Source organism: Xenopus laevis, chromosome 8L (genome assembly GCF_017654675.1).
Source record: "Xenopus laevis strain J_2021 chromosome 8L, Xenopus_laevis_v10.1, whole genome shotgun sequence".
In the NCBI taxonomy this organism is placed as follows: domain Eukaryota; kingdom Metazoa; phylum Chordata; class Amphibia; order Anura; family Pipidae; genus Xenopus; species Xenopus laevis.
The window spans coordinates 58411317-58433374 of record NC_054385.1 but is presented as its reverse complement, the minus strand read 5'-3'; the positions used below and the strand labels follow the sequence as shown (position 1 = coordinate 58433374).

The 22058-nt window shown below is 35.7% G+C and overlaps 1 protein-coding gene across 3 annotated transcripts in view; it reads left to right on the top strand.

Annotated features, from left to right (window-relative positions):
- The window catches only part of lrch2.L (leucine-rich repeats and calponin homology (CH) domain containing 2 L homeolog), a 51325-nt gene extending 30605 nt beyond the window's left edge, over positions 1-20720 (top strand). For all 3 annotated transcript variants that reach the window (XM_041572789.1, XM_018229987.2, XM_041572788.1), the window contains 7 exons: positions 8065-8109; positions 9334-9384; positions 15283-15340; positions 18097-18209; positions 19184-19321; positions 19812-19889; positions 20116-20720. In XM_041572789.1, the coding sequence (XP_041428723.1) occupies positions 8065-8109; positions 9334-9384; positions 15283-15340; positions 18097-18209; positions 19184-19321; positions 19812-19889; positions 20116-20235 (603 nt within the window). In that variant the 3' untranslated portion in view covers positions 20236-20720. The remainder of the gene's footprint in view (positions 1-8064; positions 8110-9333; positions 9385-15282; positions 15341-18096; positions 18210-19183; positions 19322-19811; positions 19890-20115) is intronic.
- The last annotated feature ends 1338 nt before the right edge of the window (positions 20721-22058 follow it).

Below are 22058 nucleotides of genomic sequence, written 5' to 3'. Positions count from 1 at the left end.
AAACAGTCAATTGCAAATAAAGACTGGAACAGACTTGAGACGCTGGGAAACATTATTATCCTCTCCAACTGAAATAACTAAACCCCTCTCTCGATTATATAAATTGTTAACTGAAACAATAGCTACATGCCCCGAATCCCAACGTTTAGTGTTGGGAAAAGAGATGAATATTGAGATAACTGATAATATGTGGAAAGATATTCTTAGATCAATACACAAAACAGCGAAAGCTGACAAAACAAGGGAAGCAGTTTACAAATTGGTCACAAGGTGGCACTACACACCAAAGAAACTGAAAAATGGTACCCCAATAGCTCATGGATGTGCTGCAGGTGTAACTCTTGAGGGTACACATACCCATGTGTGGCTTATGTGCCCCAGTCTACAAACGTAGTGTTGGAGATAATAAATAAAGTGACCCAATCTAACTTCAATGTTGATTGTCCTGAGACTATTTAAAGGGGACCTGTCACCCTAAGAAATAATTTCAAATTCTTTTCTATCATGTTAGTTGAGCAAAATAAACTTTACTTACACTGTATTTATTATTTAAATTGTGTTTCCTTCTGTTTTGGAATTATACAATCACAGCAAGCAGGCAGCAGCCATTTTGTGGACACTGTTATTAAGGGAAATTGTTTATCACCCCAAAATCTTGTGTATGAACAAGAATGAGGGACCTAATGTCCATGTGCAGTGCCGTACACAATTATAGAGCCTGAGGAGGGAAGGGGGAGTGTGGGGAGAGCAGTGATATGTAGGAAGTGCTGAATGGAAAGTGAAAGTAATTGACTGCCCCTCCTCTATGCCACGGGCATAGAGGCGGGGCAGGTAATATTTGATTGACAGTTAGATATTTAAACACCTTTATAACAGGTATGGATGTTTTAATGAAAAATATTTTTGGGGTTCCATATTTAATTTGGAAAGAAATTTCATTATGCAGTTTTTTATGTGTAGGTGACAGGTCCACTTTAATTAAACATACACTATGATACTAAGAAAACATTTAAGGACCCACTTACCTCATATCTAGTACAGGCAGCAAAAGCACTTATCCCGAAAAAAGTGGAAATCAGCAGAGGCCCCTCTCACTTAGAGAATGGTTAGCTATAGTGCAGGAAGTGAGACAAATGGAAGACATGACAAATATACTTAACAACCAAAGTAAGAAATACTGGAAAACATGGTATCCCTGGTTGAATTTCATGAAGAAGCTATAATATCATAGAACAGAAATATATTGGTAGTAACGAGGTGCTACTAGGAAAAAGTCTTTCATTTACAAAAACATTAGACTAATTAAATTGACTAATATTTACCCTTAAGATACTGATAAATGAGAATGTATAACATATGAGTATGAACTTGTCGTGAACCTTGCCAACTATTATTTGAGATGTGTATATTCTGGAACATTGTATATTCTGGAACATTGTGAATACCCTTTACGTTAACTTTTAGTATGTTATAGAATTGGTCATCATTATTTTTTTTTTTTATATAGCTTTTTAATATTCCCCCCGTTTCTTCTATTTCCAGCTTTCAAAGGTGGGTCTGACCCTATCTAAAAACAAATGCCCTGTAAAGCTACACATTTATTGTTATTTGCTACTTTTTATTACTCATCTTTCTGTTCAGGCCCTCTCCTATTCATATTCAAATTTAAATTATTTAAATCAATGCATGGTAAGTTAGAGCCTAGCAACCATTGCTGAGATTGCAAACTGGAGAACCGCTGAATAAAAAGCTAAATAACGCAAAATCCACAAATAACAAAAAATTGCAAATTGTCTCAGAATATCACTCTCTACATCATACTAAAAGTTGACTCAAAGGTAAACAACCCATTTAAAATCTTGCTGAGGTATGTATGTATGATTATATGAAATACATCATTTTCCATGAAATTAGGTATATTACCTGGTTGCAGAGACCTTTAGGAACCGACTTATAGTAGTAATGTTAAAAAAGAAAAATATGTAAAAGTACAATAAATGTGAATGAATTGTATGATGTGGAATTTGTATGTGTTTATCCATTTATTGTTGCATGCACTGAAACATTATATGGTCATAATAAAAGGGCCAGCTTTTGGGTAATCACCATGTTAGGGGTAATTTCCAAACTCCTACAAAGTGTTCAAAGATCAAATAGCCTTACCCGTGTTGCAGAGATTAGAACACAAATTTAAAGAGCGAGAATAAAACGATTTTGGAGACGGTTACCAGCTATTGAAGGCCTTTTGGAGAATTCGGAAAACATTTAAAAAGTACAGTAGAACCCTACTTTTACATTTCCAAGGAAGAACTAAAAAGAATGTAAAATTTAGGAAAAAATCTTAAAATCCAGAAGAAATCAGCACAGTGTATGTGAGCCGGACCACAAATAATATGGGAAAACTTAAAAACGGACATAACATAAAGGTTCTACTGTAATATCTATTCTACAGAATATATAGTGAATTTGTGAATGACAGTGTGTGTAAATTTTGCCTATGTCATTTCACTATATCTCATTTGAATCCCACAAATAAGTGGCCATTATGTGTTAACATTTGTTTAAAGTTCCTTCCACCCATTCCTTTCCAACTTTTAGCATGGAGATTTACCTTACTATCCTATATCAATTAGTACGGACACTGCCAATTCTTTCCAATTAGATCCCTAATTTCTTAAAACACACAAGAATTGTTTATTCAGAACCTTGTTTGAAATGTTTCGTTGCTTAAAAGACACCTCTTCTGCCTTTTCTAGCTTTGCTTAAAGGAAAACTATACCCCCCAAACAATGTAGGTCTCTTTTAAAAGATACTGAGTAAAACAGCTCATGTGTAAAACCCTGCTTCATGTAAATAAACCATTATCATAATATTATACTTTTTTAGTAGTATGTGTCATTGGGTAATCATAAATAGAAAATTGCCATTTTAAAAAATAAGGGCCGCCCCCTGAGATCGTACGATTCACTGTGCACACATACAAACCACATGTAAGGTCACATGAGCCAATTAACAGACAGAGTTCTGCCTTTTGCTTCAACACTTCTTCCTGTTACAGTTAGAGTTGTAGTATTTCTGGTCAGGTGATCTCTGAGGCAGCACAGATAGAGTCACGAAATGGTGGTTCAAGGCAAGAGATGTAAAAGGGCAATATTTATGTAAATATATATTCCAGTTTGGTAAGATTCTTTAATATGTCATTCAATTTGATATAAACTATCTGTTGCTTAAGTATTCATTTTGGGGGTATAGTTTTCCTTTAAGGACAACCTTTGAGACCAGTTCATTAATTTCACAAATTTTATATACCGCTTCTTAAATCATTTAATGTTGTCAGAAATCATAAGTATAAGTGTCATCAATTGATTATGAATTAATTAATAAATTGTGAACCATAAATTAACTTAAAACAATGTTAACTTAACCCAAGTAGTAAAGTGCAAGTGCTTGGTCCTTAAAAAATGTATCAGAATTCAATATGCAACCATTAGTTGCTGACACTTGATAAAATTAATTTGTTTATGGTTGCAAAGTGTAAGTGCTTCAAGATGGCTATATATTAATTAATAAATTATAACCACAATTGCTTATAACAAGGACAGGATAATTTAATAAATTATAAAGTGCAAGTGCTTAGTCCTTAATTATCCAGCTCAATTCATTTTCTATTTCCTTATATATCAGTTCATGAATTTACAAAGTGATCTGTGCTTCAAAAATGCCCTGACACGCATTTCACGTTGAAATTTGAAAAAGCCACTGGCGAAACAGGTTTTAGGGCAAAGACTTGACTCTTATTCTTTTAAAACTTATTTTTGTTTGGAGATTTGCGGAAGCCATTTTTTAACGCTCATACTTACCTTTCTTTTATCTCATCCTATTTTCCTTTCCAAGGTCTGTCGGGTTTGCAGTTTTTTTAGAACAGTCTCTTCTAACTAAGATTAGGGAAGCTTAAATTTGAGACCGCAGCCTCCCACTTTGTGGTACTCCCATGGACTAGAAACAAATGAGTTAGATTCTATGGGAGTAACTCCACCAAGTATCTTATATCAATTTCCTGGTTATTAACCAAAGAGTGTCCTGAGAGACAGATAACTATTTCCACAATTGAATTTTTATACCAATTTTTTATTTTTGAAGCACAGATCACTTTATAAATTCATGAACTGATATATAAGGAAATAGAAAATGAATTGAGCTGGATAATTAAGGATATAAAAAATTTGTGAAATTAATGAACTGGTCTCAAAAGGTTGCCCTTAAGCAACGCTAGAAAATTGTTGGAAGGTGGAGGAGGTGTCTTTTAAGCAACGAAACATTTCAAACAAGATTCTTTCTCCTTCTCTTCTTTTTAATTACCTTACTATCCTGTCACAATCATATATGCACAGTATGTTTGTATGATGAGTTATGGTTTGTCCTACAGCTAATTACATTACTAGCTGCTGTTGTGGGTAAAGACTGCTATGCAGTACTGATTAAGAGTAAGTATTACCCACACATTCTGTAGAAGTGGAGTAAGCTTGATTGAAAATACCCTAAAGAAGTAAGTATTGTATAATAGAACTTAAGTTCGAGTAGTAGAATATAGTCAAGATTTAGAAACTCTCTTAAGGTCAAAGGAGACAACGGGGCTTATAAACGGAAGTCATTTTGGTTGTGCTTCCTCAAGGCAAAATGAGAGGTTAACTAATTACAAGTTAACGTTTTGACACGAAACATAACAAAAGTGGTGTAAGTTTGGCACCTTTATTTCCATTATTAACTTAGATGATAGCAAGCATGTCCGCAAACTTTCACATATTTCAGTTCCTTTATTTGAAGGACAAGGAAATGCCAATAAAGACTTTTACTACGTGTTAGGGCACAAATAATAAAGGAATGTCACACACACACACACACACACACTAAACTATCTTAAAAATTATTATGTTCTGAGTGAAATTACTGCTTCTCTGGAATGGCTGAACAACTAATTTGGACATAATGAAAAATAATTGCTTTTTCTTCATTTCAAATGCCATGTGTATGCAGCCAACAATATTTAATAGTATCCAGCCTGTAGTCACAAAACTTAGTTACATTGCATGGAAATAACTTGATTAGGAAAGCGGTACATCTTGGTTATATTGTTTATAATTTTTATAATTCAAAATGAGTGTTAAAATCAGTTTTTGCACATACGTCAGTGAAGGACATTTCGGGAGGGTGTGCAAAGCATGTTCCAGTGATGCTGGATGGCCACTTGTGTTGTGGGATCAACATGGATGGGAAATTACAGACAGGGATGGGACATATTATCTGGAAACCTGCGGTCTAAAAAAAGAAATGCCATTTCCCATATTGAATTTCTTAAAACAAGCAATTCTTCATTCTTCACTGACGTTTTTTCGCCTAGAACTTAACCACAGTAATCTCCACTTGTATTGTTTATTATTCTGTATTTATACAGTGGTGACAATTTTCCACAACACTTTACAATGACTTCTCATCACTTACAAAACTGACTGCTCCAATTTAGCTTGTATAGGGGCTATACAGTAAAAGACTAAGCCTAGGTGAAGTAACATATAGCAGCCAATCAGCTGGTAGGATTCATCAGTAAACCTGTCCTGCACCAATGAGCTTTGTGAGGGTCATTTATTAACAGTGGGAAAATGTGCACCTGGGCAGTAACACATGGAAGCTGCCAAACATTTGCTTTCATTGTTCTACCCGCAGCTGGCTGAAAAAATATCACTGATTGGTGGCTATGGCTTACTGTCTAGGTTGATAAATGAGCCCCAGTGATTTTTTTTTTTTAAAAGTGGTATGTTGCCTATCATTTTCACACACACCTCTACCTACCTGTCTAACTTTTGGCGTATGGATGGAAACAGAGGGGAAAGCCAGCAGGCATGCAAGAGCATGCAAACTCCTTACAGGTAGTGTCCTTGTAAAAGACATTAAGGAATTAAATATTAATAAAAATGAAAAGAATAATTCACCTTTAAGTGACTTGTATTATGTTATAGAATGTCATATTCCAAGCACCTTTGCAAATGGTCTTCAATATTTTTTTTATAGCTTTTACATTTTTTTTGTTGACCCACTATTCTGCTAGCTTACAATGTTGTTATTATGGTTTGTCTGTGAAGGTTCTATTTCATCCAGGTTATAGTATATCTATAGTAATAAATCAAATCAATTGGACTTGTTTTATTTTTTCTCTTGAAGATGTTTTTCTGGTCATCAAGCTGGCTTTCTCAAAAAAGAAAAAGCCAGGCGGATGACTAGTAAAACGTCTTTGAGAAAAAATACAGCCAGCCCAGTTGATTTGACTTATTACTATAGATGATGTGTTATGGTTACTTTTTATTCCTTATCTTTCTACTCAGGCCTCTTCTATGCATATTCCAGTCTCTCATTCAAACCACTGCTTAGTTGAACAGTAAGCTAAATAACTGAAAATCCACTAAACTAATATGTTTTACCACCAACAATTCACTTTCTAGCCAGTGGGAAAGCATTTGAAGGGAATAAGTCTCCCACAGAAGAGGAGAGGTGTCATTGGTGACTAATCACATCTTCCATTGCCCGTAGTTGAACGATTAATAAAGCATGTGCGATTCACTTACTGTACATATCACATGAACTAACTAAAGCGTGGTAGTTTTTTTCTATATTGGCAAGAGCATAAAATGGCTTGGTTAAATGTGCACACCTTTGCATTTTTAACAGTTCTTAAATGCCAGTTGCTTCCACTTTTCAGAAAAAGGTGCAAAGTACATAATGCAAGGGCATAAAGAGCCTTTGAAATGAATTCATGCCTTGAAGGTGAAAATCTAATATGACATTCATCTAAAAAAATGTCTAAATACGATCAATAAAAATTCTGTATTGTCTCTCATATAATCAAGTAACACATCACTATCCCTCTCTCAGCAATCTGACTCGCAGGGGATAGTGAAGAATAATTTGAGTTGTTTTAAGTATAACCATAAATAAAGCTTAAAAATAGGGAAGGCAATATCCTATGTAGCACATTTTAAGCAAATAATTGTAATTTTTAAAATTTTTCCTTTTTCCCTTTAATAATAAAAAAGTACCTTGTACTTTAAAGTACCTAAGCTGTATGAACACATATTGGTGGCAAAACAATCCTATTGGGCTATTGAATTTTGGAGACTTAAGCTATGGTGGTGCAAATAAGCCTTATCTGGAAAACCCGAACTTCCAAATAATAGAACCCATACCTGTACGGGCTACACACACAACTTGCACCTCACACCATTCCGAGCACTGTGTGCATCAACACACTGGAATGTAGGGTATTTATATACAAATTAATGCCAAAAATACAAGACCAAGAACATCAACTCTTATACGTATGCATAGGTACATTGCAAGCATGTTATTTAAATGTATTGATCAAGTGCTAACATATTCCTCAGCACTCGGGGCACACCCTAGGCTATGGATAAAAATATGGTGGATGGTCTGCCAATCTTCATAAATTAGTTTGTGTTAGCTGCAGTACCAGCTGTATACAGCAGATGGAAGTGTTGTCAAGTTACCTGTTAGAATAGGAAAAAAGTATCGCTCTGACTTTTTTTTTTCTCTACAAAATAGTTTGTTTTTCTTTTCTGTTTAGTGCCTTCAACATTTTACCTGTCTGATTGTGTGTACTCCATCCTGTTTCTTTCACTTTTCTTTTCACAGATGATTTACGCATCCTTTTACTTCTTTCCTATTCTTTTTGTTATTTTCCCTTATTGGAACTTTCCCCCTGCACCTTTTATACATTATTTTTCTCTCTTCACTCTTCACCATTATGCACTTGTCCTCTCTCCACTCATCCCATTTAGCATTCCTTGCCTTTTGTCATCATTGCATGCTGTGTCCCCCAAATGCTTCTCTACCGGCAATAATTGGTAAAACCTAAGTGTTACTTCATTAACCGAAAAGCAATACTTTGCATGAGGAACTATCATGAATCATTCAAATTATGGGGAGAATTCAATATCCCTGGCTTGCATGGTAGTCAAAAGAATTAAGTTTGTTTTTTCATTTTTTCTTTAACAGTACAAGTCCTCCCGAAAGTGTTCAAGTGGAAATGAAAATAACGAGGTGAGGCTGTTTGCTAATGTGGATGTTTGCAATGATATGGCTTTTGCCACGATGGTGTTTGTTTCACTTTTAAACATAAATGATTGCTTCTGGTTCTCTACCATAGTGCTGAGGAAGGTTTCTACTGTACCGGTTAGCATTGAACTGAAACTTTTTGACTAAGCCATTCTTTTTGCTACCCCATCCACATTAAGAACAATCATTTTGAATATTAATGAAGAACTGAAGCTTTTAAATGGCAACTAAAAAGCTTCCTGGTGAATTTTCAATTTTTGCAATACTGCCCCCGTCATGCTTCCAGTATTGCTAAAATATTCATCGGTGTTGGAGTGAAATAGCCAAACATGGCAGCCACCAACACAGCTATGTATCACTACAGTTCTGGACATTTCATTGGATTGCTTAGGGAAGGTGCTGGAGGACATATCAACTGGTCCTCAAATAAGAAATACATCAGGGAGGCTTTACTTCCCCTTTAAAATGATTATTATTCTAAAGACCATACCATGCTGATTTAACAAGAGAAATAAGATTGCTTGATATGCATTTGAGTAATTTGACAGTACAGTGCACTGGATATTCTGTAGAGTATACTGTCCTTATTATATATGTTCCAGTGGACTAATTTTATCCTGGCATGCCCTGCTACATCTGATTTGTAATTTTAAAGGAACAGTAACACAACAAAATAAGTGTTTAAAAGTAATTCAAGTATAACGTACTGTTGCCCTGCACTGGAAAATTTTGCTTTAGAAAGACCATTATAGTTTATATGAATAAGCTGCTCTGTAGACATGGGGCAGCCATTCAGTCTGATAAAAGGCACAGATTAGATAGCAGATAAACTATGTAAGAACAAAACCCCTTGTTTTCTACAGAGCGTATCTGCTTGTTAACCTGTGCCTTTTCTACGTTTTTAGATTGAATGGCTGCTTTAATGGCTACACAGTAGTTTATTTATATAAATACACCACTTTTACCAGTGCAGGGCCACAGTCCATTATATTTTAATTATTTTAGGATACTTTCATTTTCTCTATAGGTTACAAAAAGTTCAAATGTTGACAATGATTTTTTTTTTTTTTAATTTTTTTTAATTTTTGTTGTAATAGTGATTTAGACAGATCCGACTGACTGAAGAGAGTGAAAGATTGTTTTTAATTAATTAAGCAAAGTATAGGATGTTGGGAATTGAGGAACCTTTCCTTTTTTGTCTCATTTTAGCATAACAATGATAGTGCCAATGTGTCACCATCATCTCCTGTTTCATCAGAGGTACATTATTATTTTATTTTTTATCTTTCTATTATTTTTTTTTCCTGATTTACAATGTTAAGCGAGATTATAAGATCAATTACTCCATTTCACAAATAATTAAGTTACTGTAATTAGCATGTGTATGAGTGGAATTTGCTGCAGAAAGTCTACTGAAGTTTATTTTTATTCTCATTCATCTTTTATTCTATGTTGGTCTGTAACTAGTCTCGTAAACTACACACATAAATACTGATTCGTAATTGGAGAGATTTCTGTTCTGCTTTTACTGACACAGTAAAAACAGGAGACAGATGTAGTCTAATACAAAATGTTTCATTTAAAGGAACAGGAACTCATTTAAGGAACTTAAAGGAAGAGTAACCCCCAAAAATTAAAGCGTTTTAAAGTACTCAACATATAATATAATGTAAGCATATACTGGTTAAAGCTGTGTGTTTGCTTCAGAAAGAATACTGTAGTTTATATAAATTAGTTGCTGTGTAGCCATGGGAGCAGCCATTGAAACTGCGAAAAAGGAGTAAAAGCACACGTTACATATCACATAACAGATAAGTTCTGTCCAATACAATGGTGTTTTATTTGTTATAATAAGAACTCCTTGGTTAGCACTAATTAGAACTTCTTCAAATGTTTTTAAAAGACATTTTGATATTATCCCTTTAAACAGATCATAAATAGTTTTTATTTAAGAAATGTGGAAACAAAAAATGTGGGCCTGGTGCACAACAAAATGATTTTACCTAAGCTTGATATGCTAAAAAGGGGGTATACTGCAACTTCAATGTATCGATCACTACTTGCATATGTAATTTTTATGTTACTAATGTAGGAGATCAACACAAGATCCCACATAAGTCTTCCAAATAAGGGCTGTCATTGGGTATTGGTAGCCCCTGTGTCCACTTGCAGCCAACAGGAGGCTCTGTTTGGCAATATACATGTTTTTATTGCAACTAAATAGTTACATAGTTACATAGTTACATAGTTAAATTGGGTTGAAAAAAGACAAAGTCCATCAAGTTCAACCCCTCCAAATGAAAACCCAGCATCCATACACAAACCCCTCCCTACTTTTAATTAAAATTCTATATACCCATACCTATATTAACTATAGAGTTTAGTATCACAATAGCCTTTAATATTATGTCTGTCCAAAAAATCATCCAAGCCATTCTTAAAGGCATTAACTGAATCAGCCATCACAACATCACCCGGCAGTGCATTCCACAACCTCACTGTCCTGACTGTGAAGAACCCTCTACGTTGCTTCAAATGAAAGTTCTTTTCTTCTAGTCTAAAGGGGTGGCCTCTGGTACGGTGATCCACTTTATGGGTAAAAAGGTCCCCTGCCATTTGTCTATAATGTCCTCTAATGTACTTGTAAAGTGTAATCATGTCCCCTCGCAAGCGCCTTTTTTCCAGAGAAAACAACCCCAACCTTGACAGTCTACCCTCATAATTTAAGTCTTCCGTCCCTCTAACCAATTTAGTTGCACGTCTCTGCACTCTCTCCAGCTCATTTATATCCCTCTTAAGGACTGGAGTCCAAAACTGAACTGCATACTCCAGATGAGGTCTTACCAGGGACCTATAAAGAGGCATAATTATGTTTTCATCCCTTGAGTTAATGCCCTTTTTTATGCAAGACAGAACTTTATTTGCTTTAGTAGCCACAGAATGACACTGCCCAGAATTAGACAACGTGTTATCTACAAAGACCCCTAGATCCTTTTCATTTAAGGAAACTCCCAACACATTGCCATTTAGTGTATAACTTGCATTTATATTATTTTTGCCAAAGTGCATAACCTTGCATTTATCAACATTGAACCTCATTTTCCAGTTTGCTGCCCAGTTTTCCAGTTTAGACAGATCACTTTGCAAAGTGGCAGCATCCTGCATGGAACCTATAGTTCTGCACAATTTAGTATCATCTGCAAAAATAGAAACAGTACTTTCAATGCCCACCTCCAGGTCATTAATAAACAAGTTGAAAAGCAAGGGACCTAGTACAGAGCCCTGCGGTACTCCACTAACAACACTGGTCCAATTAGAAAATGTTCCATTTACCACCACTCTTTGTAGTCTATCTTTTAGCCAGTTCGCTATCCAGGTACAAATACTATGTTCCAGGCCAACATTCCTTAATTTAACCAGTAACCTTTTGTGTGGCACTGTATCAAATGCTTTAGCAAAGTCTAAGTAAATCACATCCACTGCCATCCCAGAATCGAGGTCTCTACTTACATTCTCGTAAAAAGAAATTAAGTTAGTCTGGCAAGATCTATTACGCATAAAACCATGCTGGCACAAACTCATAGTATTATGATTTGCTATGAAGTCCAGTATCTTATCCTTTATTAACCCTTCGAAAAGCTTTCCTAATACTGACGTCAGACTAACTGGCCTATAGTTTTGAGGCTGAGAACGGGATCCTTTTTTGAATAGAGGCACCACATTAGCAATTCGCCAGTCTCTTGGCACAATACCAGATCTCAATGAATCCTGAAAAATTAAGTAAAGAGGTTTGGCAATCACAGAGCTAAGCTCGCTAATTACCCTGGGATGAATACCATCTGGCCCTGGACCTTTGTTAATCTTAACCTGTTCAAGTCTCTTTTGAATTTCTTCTTGTGTGAACCATGCATCATTAGTTGTATTACTAGAATTGGGAGTGTTAAGAAGGAAACCTTCACTTACTGGTTCTTCATTTGTGTAAACAGATGAAAAATACGAGTTCAGAATCTGCGCTTTTATTTTGTTTTCATCAACCAGCTGATCCCCCTCTGATAGTAAGGGTCCCACCCCTTCCTGCTTCATTTTTTTACTATTGACATATTTAAAAAATAATTTGGGATTTTTTTTACTGCTTGCTGCAATATCCTTTTCTATAGCAATTTTAGCTTGCCTTATAGCTTCTTTGCATGATTTATTGGCCTCCTTGTACCTTATAAATGTTTCGGCTGTACCAGCTAACTTGAAAGCCTTAAAAGCACGTCTTTTCTTACCCACCTCAACACCAACGCTTCTATTGAACCAAAAAGGTTTTGCTTTGCAACGACGTTCCTTGCTTACAAGTGGAATATACTGACAAGTATATTTATTAAGCAGCATTTTAAAGACTTCCCATTTTTGTTCTGTGTTTAACCCTGTGAAAAGCATTTCCCACTTAATATGTTGCAGAGATGCCCTTATACTGTCAAAGTTTGCACGTCTGAAATTTAGTGTTTGTTACTCCCTTATAGAATTGCTTCTGCAACAGAATCTCAAAGGAGACCATGTTATGATCACTATTCCCTAAATGCTCACCCACACAAATGTTAGAGATGAGTTCAGTATTGTTAGTTATTACAAGGTCCAAAAGAGAGTTATTCCTAGTAGGTTCTTGAACGAGCTGGAATAAAAAGTTGTCATTCAGCATATTTACAAACCTACTAGCTTTTTCTGTCTTAGCAACCCCATTACCCCAGTCAATGTCTGGATAATTGAAGTCACCCATAGCAACAACTTGACCCAGCTGTGAAGCCGCTTGTATCTGCAAGAGTAGCTGGGCTTCATACTCGACACTTATACGAGGTGGTTTATAGCATACACCAATGATAATTCTTTTTGATACCTTTTGCCCAGTCGAAATCTCTACCCAGAGTGATTCTACACCCTCACCAGTGCCAGCTATTTTTATTTCTTTAGCGCATGGCTTTAATTCAGGCTTTACATACAAACCCACTCCTCCACCCTTTTTAATCCCTCTGTCCCTCCTAAAAAGGGTGTAACCATTTAAATTCACAATCCAGTCACATGTTTCATCCCACCAGGTCTCAGTGATACCAATTATATAATAATTTTTAGAGCATGCAATTAATTCTAGGTCTCCCATTTTACCTGACAAACTCCGTGCATTTGCCAGCATACAGCGGAGGTTACTACTTTTACTTTTGAAATGTGCATTACTTAGTGAAGAATTATACGTTAAGTTAGTATTATTCTGTTTTCCTTGTAACAGAGGGACCTCCTTAGCTGGTAAACTGTATGCCCCCCTCACTCCTCCCCCATGACCCCTTACTAACCCCACTACCCCGTCTACACTAGCTTCCCCATAATCCTTTATCTCACCCACCCCCCTCTTGCCTAGTTTAAACACTCCTCCAACCTCTTAGCCATTCTTTCCCCTAGCACCGCGGACCCCCTTCCATTGAGGTGCAAACCGTCACGGCTATATAGGTTGTACCCCAACGAAAAGTCAGCCCAGTGCTCTAGGAACCCAAACCCTTCCTTCCTGCACCAAGACTTGAGCCACGCATTAAGCTCCCTAATCTCCCGCTGTTTTCCTAAACTTGCACGTGGCACAGGCAAAATTTCAGAAAAGATTACATTGGAAGACCTTTCCTTGATCTTAGAGCCTAGATCCCTGAAATCATTCTTTAAGGTCTTCCATCTACCATTTATTTTGTCATTAGTACCGATATGCACTAAGACAGCTTGCCTTTAAGACAGGAATTAAAAAATAAGCACCTGCTGGGAGGCCAGTGGGAGCAACATCCAAGGTTGCTACTCTTTGGGGATCACTGATCGAGAGATTCATATTTTGTGACAATTTGCAATTTCTTTTTGAGTTATTTAGCATTTTATTTAGTAGCTCTCCAGTTTGTAAAGTAGGCAATATGGTTGCTAGGGTCCAAATTACCATAGCAACCATGTATTGATTTGAATAAGAGACCTGAATATTAACACGAGTGTGCCTCAATAGAAAGATGAGTAATAATAAGTAGCAATAACATTTTATTTGTTGACTTTCGGAGCATTTGTTTTTTAGATGGGGTCAGTGACCCCCATTTGAAAGCTGGAAAGAGACAGAAAGTAATTTAAAAAACTATAAAAAATAATGAAGACCAATTAAAAAGTTGCTTAGAATGTGCCATTCTATAACATACTAAAAATCAACTAAAATAAATGTTTTAGGTAGGAGAGGTGTGAAGGGTCTGAAGTTTAGCAGAGTTTTGTGAGCTATTATGGAGCAATGATAAAGACTTTAACAGGGGATGAACAAATTGCCTCTTGAGAGAGCAGGAGGATTTTAGCACTAGAGTTTGATTGGCTTAAGGCTGAAGGGGTGGAAGTCTTGGAGACCAGTTAGTAGTATGTTGCAGTGGACTAATTGGGATTCTACTGTTACAGCATTTATTAATCTGAAAAAGTATTTTTAAAAGCTATTGATTGGGAAGGACATGCTTATGGCTCTATATTCAGGGCAATAAGTTGCCGAGTCAGTCAAAATCTGCCTTGGCAATACCTGGCCTTTACTTTTCCATAACCAAGGAACCAACCTTAACTAATTTATTTTTGTTTGTTCTTCCTTTTTGTGAGTTGTAGACTTTTTGTTTTTTTAATTTATCAGCTAGTATATAACATTCCCTCAAAATGAGAGGCTTGTATTTAGAAGTGTGTTAGGAATTTGGTGGAAATATACTGTAGGACAGATACATTATATTTCCATCTAAGGCCAAAAAAATGCAGTGCAAATAATTTCAGATGCCTTGGACATGAAGTGGGAATTATTAGGTCTAATGAGGTAATATGATTTAACAGCTGTAAATACGCCAGTACAGTGCATTATGATGAAGGGTGAGTAAGCTGATGAAATGCAGTGGCCTCCAATTATAGGCTCAAATCATACCTCAAGAAGCTTAAACCGTTGCAATTCACATTAATCCAAATAGGTTAAGCGATAGCAGAAACAGTTGAGCAGCTGTCTGTGTATTGTCTGCTTGAAACACTGGCCAAAACCAACACTCATTTATGTTACTAATGATTTTTCTACCATCTTTGCTGGCATTTTATCTAATGGCAGTGCTCTTGCTTTACCAGAGTCAATAATTTTAATGTTTTATGATTTAGGACTGTGAAAGATCTCACAGCAATTCTCCTATTCCATTTGGGTTAAAGCCAAGGTCAGGTGAGTATCTAACTTTGGCCTTTCTTTCCTATCTTTTTTTTTTTGTATTAACTGTATAGATGGTGTATAATTGACCTAGACCTGTAATAACCCTACCCTACTTAATGTTCTTGTAGGAGGTCCAGATTATGTTGCAGAATCAGCACACAATGTATTTAGAAACAATTAATTACGTTGTTTTACTTACGTTTCACTTTTTTAAAAAAAAAAAATAAAAAATCATATTTTGAAGACCCAAATTTAAAGGAGAAGAAAAGGCTAAAAGTAAGCTTTATCAGAAAGGTCTATATAAATACACCAGTAAATCCTCAAAGTAAGGCTACTCTAAATCTTCTGTCAAAAGAAACATAATTTCTGTCCTTCTATTGTGTACACATGGGCTTCTGTATCAGACTTCCTGTTTTCAGCATAAACCTCCATGGCTAGGGCTTGAGCATGCTCAGTTTGCTCCTCTCTTCCTCCCTTTTCCCTCCTCCCCTTTCCCTCCTCCCCTTTCCCTCTTCCCCTTTCCCTCCTGTAATCTGAGCCCAGAGTGAACAGGGAGAGATTCAGGCATGAAGTGAAGTCACACCAAGCTAATATGGCAGATGCTATCCTAAACAAACAGAGAAAGCCTCTCGAGCTGTTAACTCAGGTATGGTAAAGCATTCTGCAGAATAAATACAGTGTTATAACTTACACTATTGTGGCTGATCTATTGGCAATAAACTGTTTCGGTAGCTTTCATTCTCCTTTAAATAACATAGGGCCGACCTGTAGGTTAAGAATACCTGATCACCCCACTTTGCACAGTTTTTTTCATTGAAATGCCTTTTGTGAAATCAAAACCACGTTTGCTGTATCTTTAGAATAATTGAAATTATGTTCTGTTACAAGGTAAGCCTCTCTTGCAAAAATAATAGCATCAAACCATTTAAAAAGTGATATTTACTTTTAAGATGCATTTTTAAACTTTTGATTTGAAGCTAGAGTGCTTTTAATTTTAAACCAGTGTTTCATAGTACAGGTATAGGATCCCTTATCCGGAAACCCGATATCCAGAAAGCTCCGAATTACGGAATGGCTGTCTCCCATAGACTCCATTTTATCCAAATAATCCAAATTTTTTAAAATTATTTCCTTTTTCTCTGTAATAATAAAACAGTAGCTTGTACTTGATCCCAACTAAGATATAATTAATCATTATTGAAGGCAAAACCAGCCTATTGGGTTTATTTAATGTTTAAATGAATTTCTACTAGACTTAAGGCATGAAGACTCAAATTACAGAAAGATCTGTTATCCAGAAAACCCCAGGTCCCGAGCATTCTGGATAACAGGTCCCATACCTGTACTGTGCTGTGCCTTCATAATACTGTGCTGTGCCTTCAGGGGCTAATTTTCAACTATCCAACATTCTTCGACTCAATAATATGACCATGCTGATGTCATACCATTAAAAGAGAACTGTCATTGATAGAAACATGCACACAAGCTTTATTGTATTCCACAATTTTTTTTAAGATATAAAAGGTTTAGTAGTGTGCAACCTAAACCCAATATTTTTGTACTCCAAACTCATGAGTACCCCAGTAAGAGCAAATGAAATCTGTTAGCAACTCTCTCTCGTGAATGCGTTATTTGTGAACTACAACTTGCAATAAAATCCATGTTCCAAAAAAAATAATTGAGCATTCAAACCTTTTCAGCCAATTTACAATAAGATATTTTCCTCTCTATTCAGAGTTGAGAGCTTTGTGTAATTTGCAGCTTTCTTGTCAACCATAAAGATTTTCAGAAATAATTAGCTTTATAGAACAGCAAACTGAAATCACTGCCTGACATTCCATGTGGTGGTGGGGCAGTTCTAGAGACTTTATACTTGATAAAGGGCCTAGCCTGAAACATGTAGTGTGTATTCACTCCTACAATAAACTAAATTGCAGTCAAAGTTTACTGCCTTGGACTTGTCCTACACAAATAATGTATTTATGGATTGATTTGATTGGGATATCAGCACAGGATACCCTATGGACAAGCCTCTAATTGCAATCGCTGAGCTACAGCAGTTCTGATTTGTCTGGACCAAAACCAGACTGGTGCCAACCCTACACACTGATATCAAAGTTAAGCTTGCTTCTCTTCACTTTGATATCAGCGTGATGTAGGTTTGGCAACCTTTATCAAGTATAAAAAAACAGATATGGCACATATACTCTAAAAACGGATGACATGGGGCAGGTTTCAAATTGGAAATTCAAATTTTCGAGTTGGATTATTGGTCAAAACTCACAAATTTGAGTTGGGATTAATCGAATTCCAATTTTATCATACATGGACCCTGGAAACAATTTGAATTTGACTGTTTGTCACCTAAAACCTGCCGAGTTCATGTAGAAGTCAATGGCAGAGGTCCAGTGACCCATTTGAAGTTATTAGCCTTCCTGACGTTCAATATTTGTTTGAATTTTAGAGGTTCAAATCTTTTCTTAAATAACCTCCCTGTCGAATTGTGAGTATATTCGAAGAGTAAAAATGTATAGTTTTCCAAAATGAGCTGCTTGTTCCTACAAATACTCAAAGCAGTGGCTGGTATGGACCGGTATAAAAGTAGTGAAATGTATCTGGATATGGTTGCTCAAAAAGCTTTTACATGTTGGACATCCCTAAGCTTGAGGAAAATTAAAAATATATTATATGAATGAAAGGGTACGAGAACATATTGGGGATATTCAAACATGGAGTTCCCATGTAGCTAATTTACTTGTGTTTTTCAGCTTTTAGCCGTTCTTCAAGGCAAGATTATAACTCAATGGATCCAGGATTTACGATGAGGAGGAAGATGGAACATTTACGAGAAGAAAGGGAACAAATAAACCAACTCCGTAATGTGAGTCAAATATAGTGGCAGTTAGGGGAGTTCCTTGCTCTGTGTTCCATACTAAGATGTGGATTTACCCTTTACACTTATAACTGTAACTATTGTGTAGTTAGTGGAGAAGGACTGCTTGAATACAGTATGTAAATAAACCGCCCATCAATAACATTTGCATGTTACAAGATCTGTCACCGTGGGCATAGCATGCCAGAATTCAGGAAAAGGACATAATACTGGCTAACTATGGTATTTCAAATGTAACATGTAGTTGCTGCACAAAGCACATATATGTGAGAGATATCTTTGTTTAGATAAGTATAGTCAAGCGATATTTAGCAACACTAATATGTGCATAAATAAGACTATTCACATGTCTTTGCTTTTATTGATATTTTATTATTTGACATAGTTTTAATGTAACAAATGGACTCAAAACCGCTAGATTTGAATTATGTTCTAACTTTGTACTAAGTTACATCTGTTCTGCAATCACACTTTAATATGCTGTCATTATTCATTGATCTGTTTGGTTTACAGTGCAGCTGCTGATTGTTTACTACAACATCCTCTTCTGCCTTCTACTGTATTTTAGGACATCATGCCTAAATATCACCACTGCTAACAACTGATTCAGTTACAAAATTGCTGAAAAATACATTGCTGGGTGCAATTTTGTATGCATGTAGGGTTACAGAGTAAGCGATCTAGCTCTATGGCAATGGCGTACAGGGCATAATAATCAAAGTCCCCCCCCCCCCATTCATATATTTGTTACGGCAACCTAAAAGCCTGCAATTGGCATTCGTATAGCTAAAAAAAACATTACAAGGAGCATTTCTGAACTTTCCTGTCAATAAACTGCATCAGTCCTTAACCTTTTACTGTAAGGTGCTGACTTCCTTTTGTGTATGTGGATACAGCTAAATATCACGGCATAGCATGGTGACAGTAATACTTATTACTGAAAAATTCATTTATTTTACCAGAATCTCGAGTCCAGGCTGAAAGTTATTTTACCAGAGGACATTGGTGCAGCCCTAATGGATGGAGTTGTGTTGTGCCATCTTGCAAATCATATACGACCTCGTTCTGTTGCAAGTATTCATGTCCCATCACCAGCAGTGGTATGCACTACTTCTTGTTTCTTACATCATTTTAGATAATTTCATATCTTTTTTTTTTTTTTTTCTCTCACAGGTACTGAAATGTAATATTCTGTGTGATATAACCGGTTCCAAATGCTGCCTTATGCGTGCCTTCAGCTCTGCCTTTGTCCATGTAAGGTGGATAATTAGTATAAGCAAAAATAGAGCCAGCACTCGCAGATTAACTGCAAAAAGTTTTATTCCACGATATGTTTCGGGCAAAGCCCTTTTTTAAGTGATACCCACAATGCACCCAAACGTATGTTAAAATTGAATATTATTTACACAGCAGACCTTAGAACATGTGTTTAGGTTCAAAATCACCTAAACATAAGAGGGACCCATATCCTTGTATACACAATATTTACTTGCAGTACCCTTAGGTAAAATGTTACTAAACTAAAGTGGATGGTTATGAAATATTTTTTTCATATTTTTTTCATATTGTTTCATGTGTTTTGTTTTTAAGCCTAAACTAAGTATGGCAAAATGCAGGCGAAATGTTGAAAACTTCCTCGAGGCTTGCAAGAAACTTGGTGTTCCACAGGTGAGATTATTTTCTTTTCTCCAGCAAATATCGTATATTGCCTTCCCCAGAGAATTTATTACTGTAATTCTACAACTTCTATAACAGTTTCCCTTAGTGGTCGCTATTCTTTTTCTGTGTTTCCCTTCTTTGCATGGTCCCATCATATTAATTTGTGGCAGTACAGACTTTTGCATTATCATCATCATCAGATATTTATTTTTGTCCTTTTATTTGTACCCCACAGGACCGTCTTTGCTTGCCACATCATATCTTGGAAGAGAGAGGTTTGGTGAAAGTTGGTGTCACAGTACAGGCGCTTCTAGAATTACCTTTACTAAGAGCATCACAACTTTCTTCAATTTAAAATGATGAAATAAGCACTGACATTCTAATTACTCATTTTCAAGCCTCAAAAGTCAAATCTCTGTATTAATTCCTAGGACAATTCTTGTAAAATCACGCAAGTTAAAATGTGCACTGTGCACAGCTACTGTACCATTTAAGTGAAAATTCTTATATTTACCATTCAAAGCCCACATTTTTTAAGTCACCATCAGTTATACCGAATTGATTTAAATTTTTAATCCAAATAGTTAATTTCTTAATATATATTTTCTTGACACCAAATGCAAGGTTTTTTTTGTTGGTTGTTGAAGGGACACTATCTCTTGATTTTCCTATATAGCCTTTAAATTTAAATGTTTGTTTTTATGTTTAGTATTATAAAAAAAAACATATAGCATTATGCCACTGGGTGTAGAATGCAGTGAAATCTAACAGAAAACATTTCTGTTGAAGTCCTTGTAAAAGTGACATTGCTGCAAAAAGCAATAAATGTCATTAAAGGGGTGGTTCGCCTTTAAATAGATACTGACCCCAGAAATTAAACTCTTTTTTTACATCTATCATAATATTGCCTTTGAAAGCTACTTATAACTTTGCCATAAAGTATTTGTACAATGCTTTTACATGACCTGTCTGCTGTCCCATGTTCCTGTATGAGGGGGCTGCCATATTTGTGCAGCAGGAGTCTGTTAGCATTAGAAACTTTAACTGACAGGCTGAGATGGGACAGTCAGGTTGGCAAAACAGTCTGGTTTAGAAACTTCAACTAACAATAACTTAGATAAACAAACCCCTTGGCAAAAAACATCAACATAACCTATAGGTAACTTTTTTTTCTTTAAGTAAACTTTTAGTGTGTTATAGAATGGGTAATTCTAAGCAACTTCATTATTTATTTATTTTTTTATAATTTTTGAATTATTTACTTCTTACTCTTTCCAACTTTCAAATGGGGGTCACTGACCCTATCTAAAACCAAATGCTCTGTAAGGCTACACATTTTATAGTTATTGCTACTTTGTTATTATTTATCTTTCTATTCAGGCCCTCTCCTATTCATACTACATTTTGTAATTTAAATCAGTGCAGTAATTTGGACCCTAGCAACCAGATAGCTGAACTAGCAAACTGGAGAGCTGCTGAATAAAAAACAAAAAAGCTAAATAACAAAAAAAAACTAAAAATAATAAATTAAAACCAATGGCAAGTTGTCTTAGAATATCAATCTCTATACATGATACTAAAAGTTAACTCAAAGGTCAACAACCCTTTTAACATCAGCCCTTTCATCATGCTTAGCACTCATTTTAAGATAATCTGCAGTATATTAAAGCAGAGACTTCTGATGGTATTGGCACACAGTGTGACTGGTGTTTTCCTTGACATTTTTCCCCTGTTGAAAAAGCACTGGTATCATTGCCTCTCATTCTCAGCAAAGAGAATTACATCTATATACAAGCACAATAATTGATAATTCCCATTGGCAGCAGTGGGATGTGGTGGGGTCAATTTGTGACCTTAAATAGCTAGGGATTCAGCTCAAGCAGCAAAATTTCAGGTTTGAAGAATAAAAGGCATTTTTTTAAATGTACATTTATATATATATTTTTTTTTTGTTTACATTAAATACAGGATAAATCTTAAAGGATAAGGAAAGTTAAGAAGCATCAATAGTTTAAAATCGAAGATATTGTAAATAAAGTATATGGTGTTCTCATACCCCACAATCTACAATAGGACAATCTGTATTGTGTATACTATACTTATAGCTTTCCTTCTACTTTAAGGTGGTTAAAAAGTGATTGTGTCCCTTTAACTATTGTAAATTTTATTTCTCTTTGA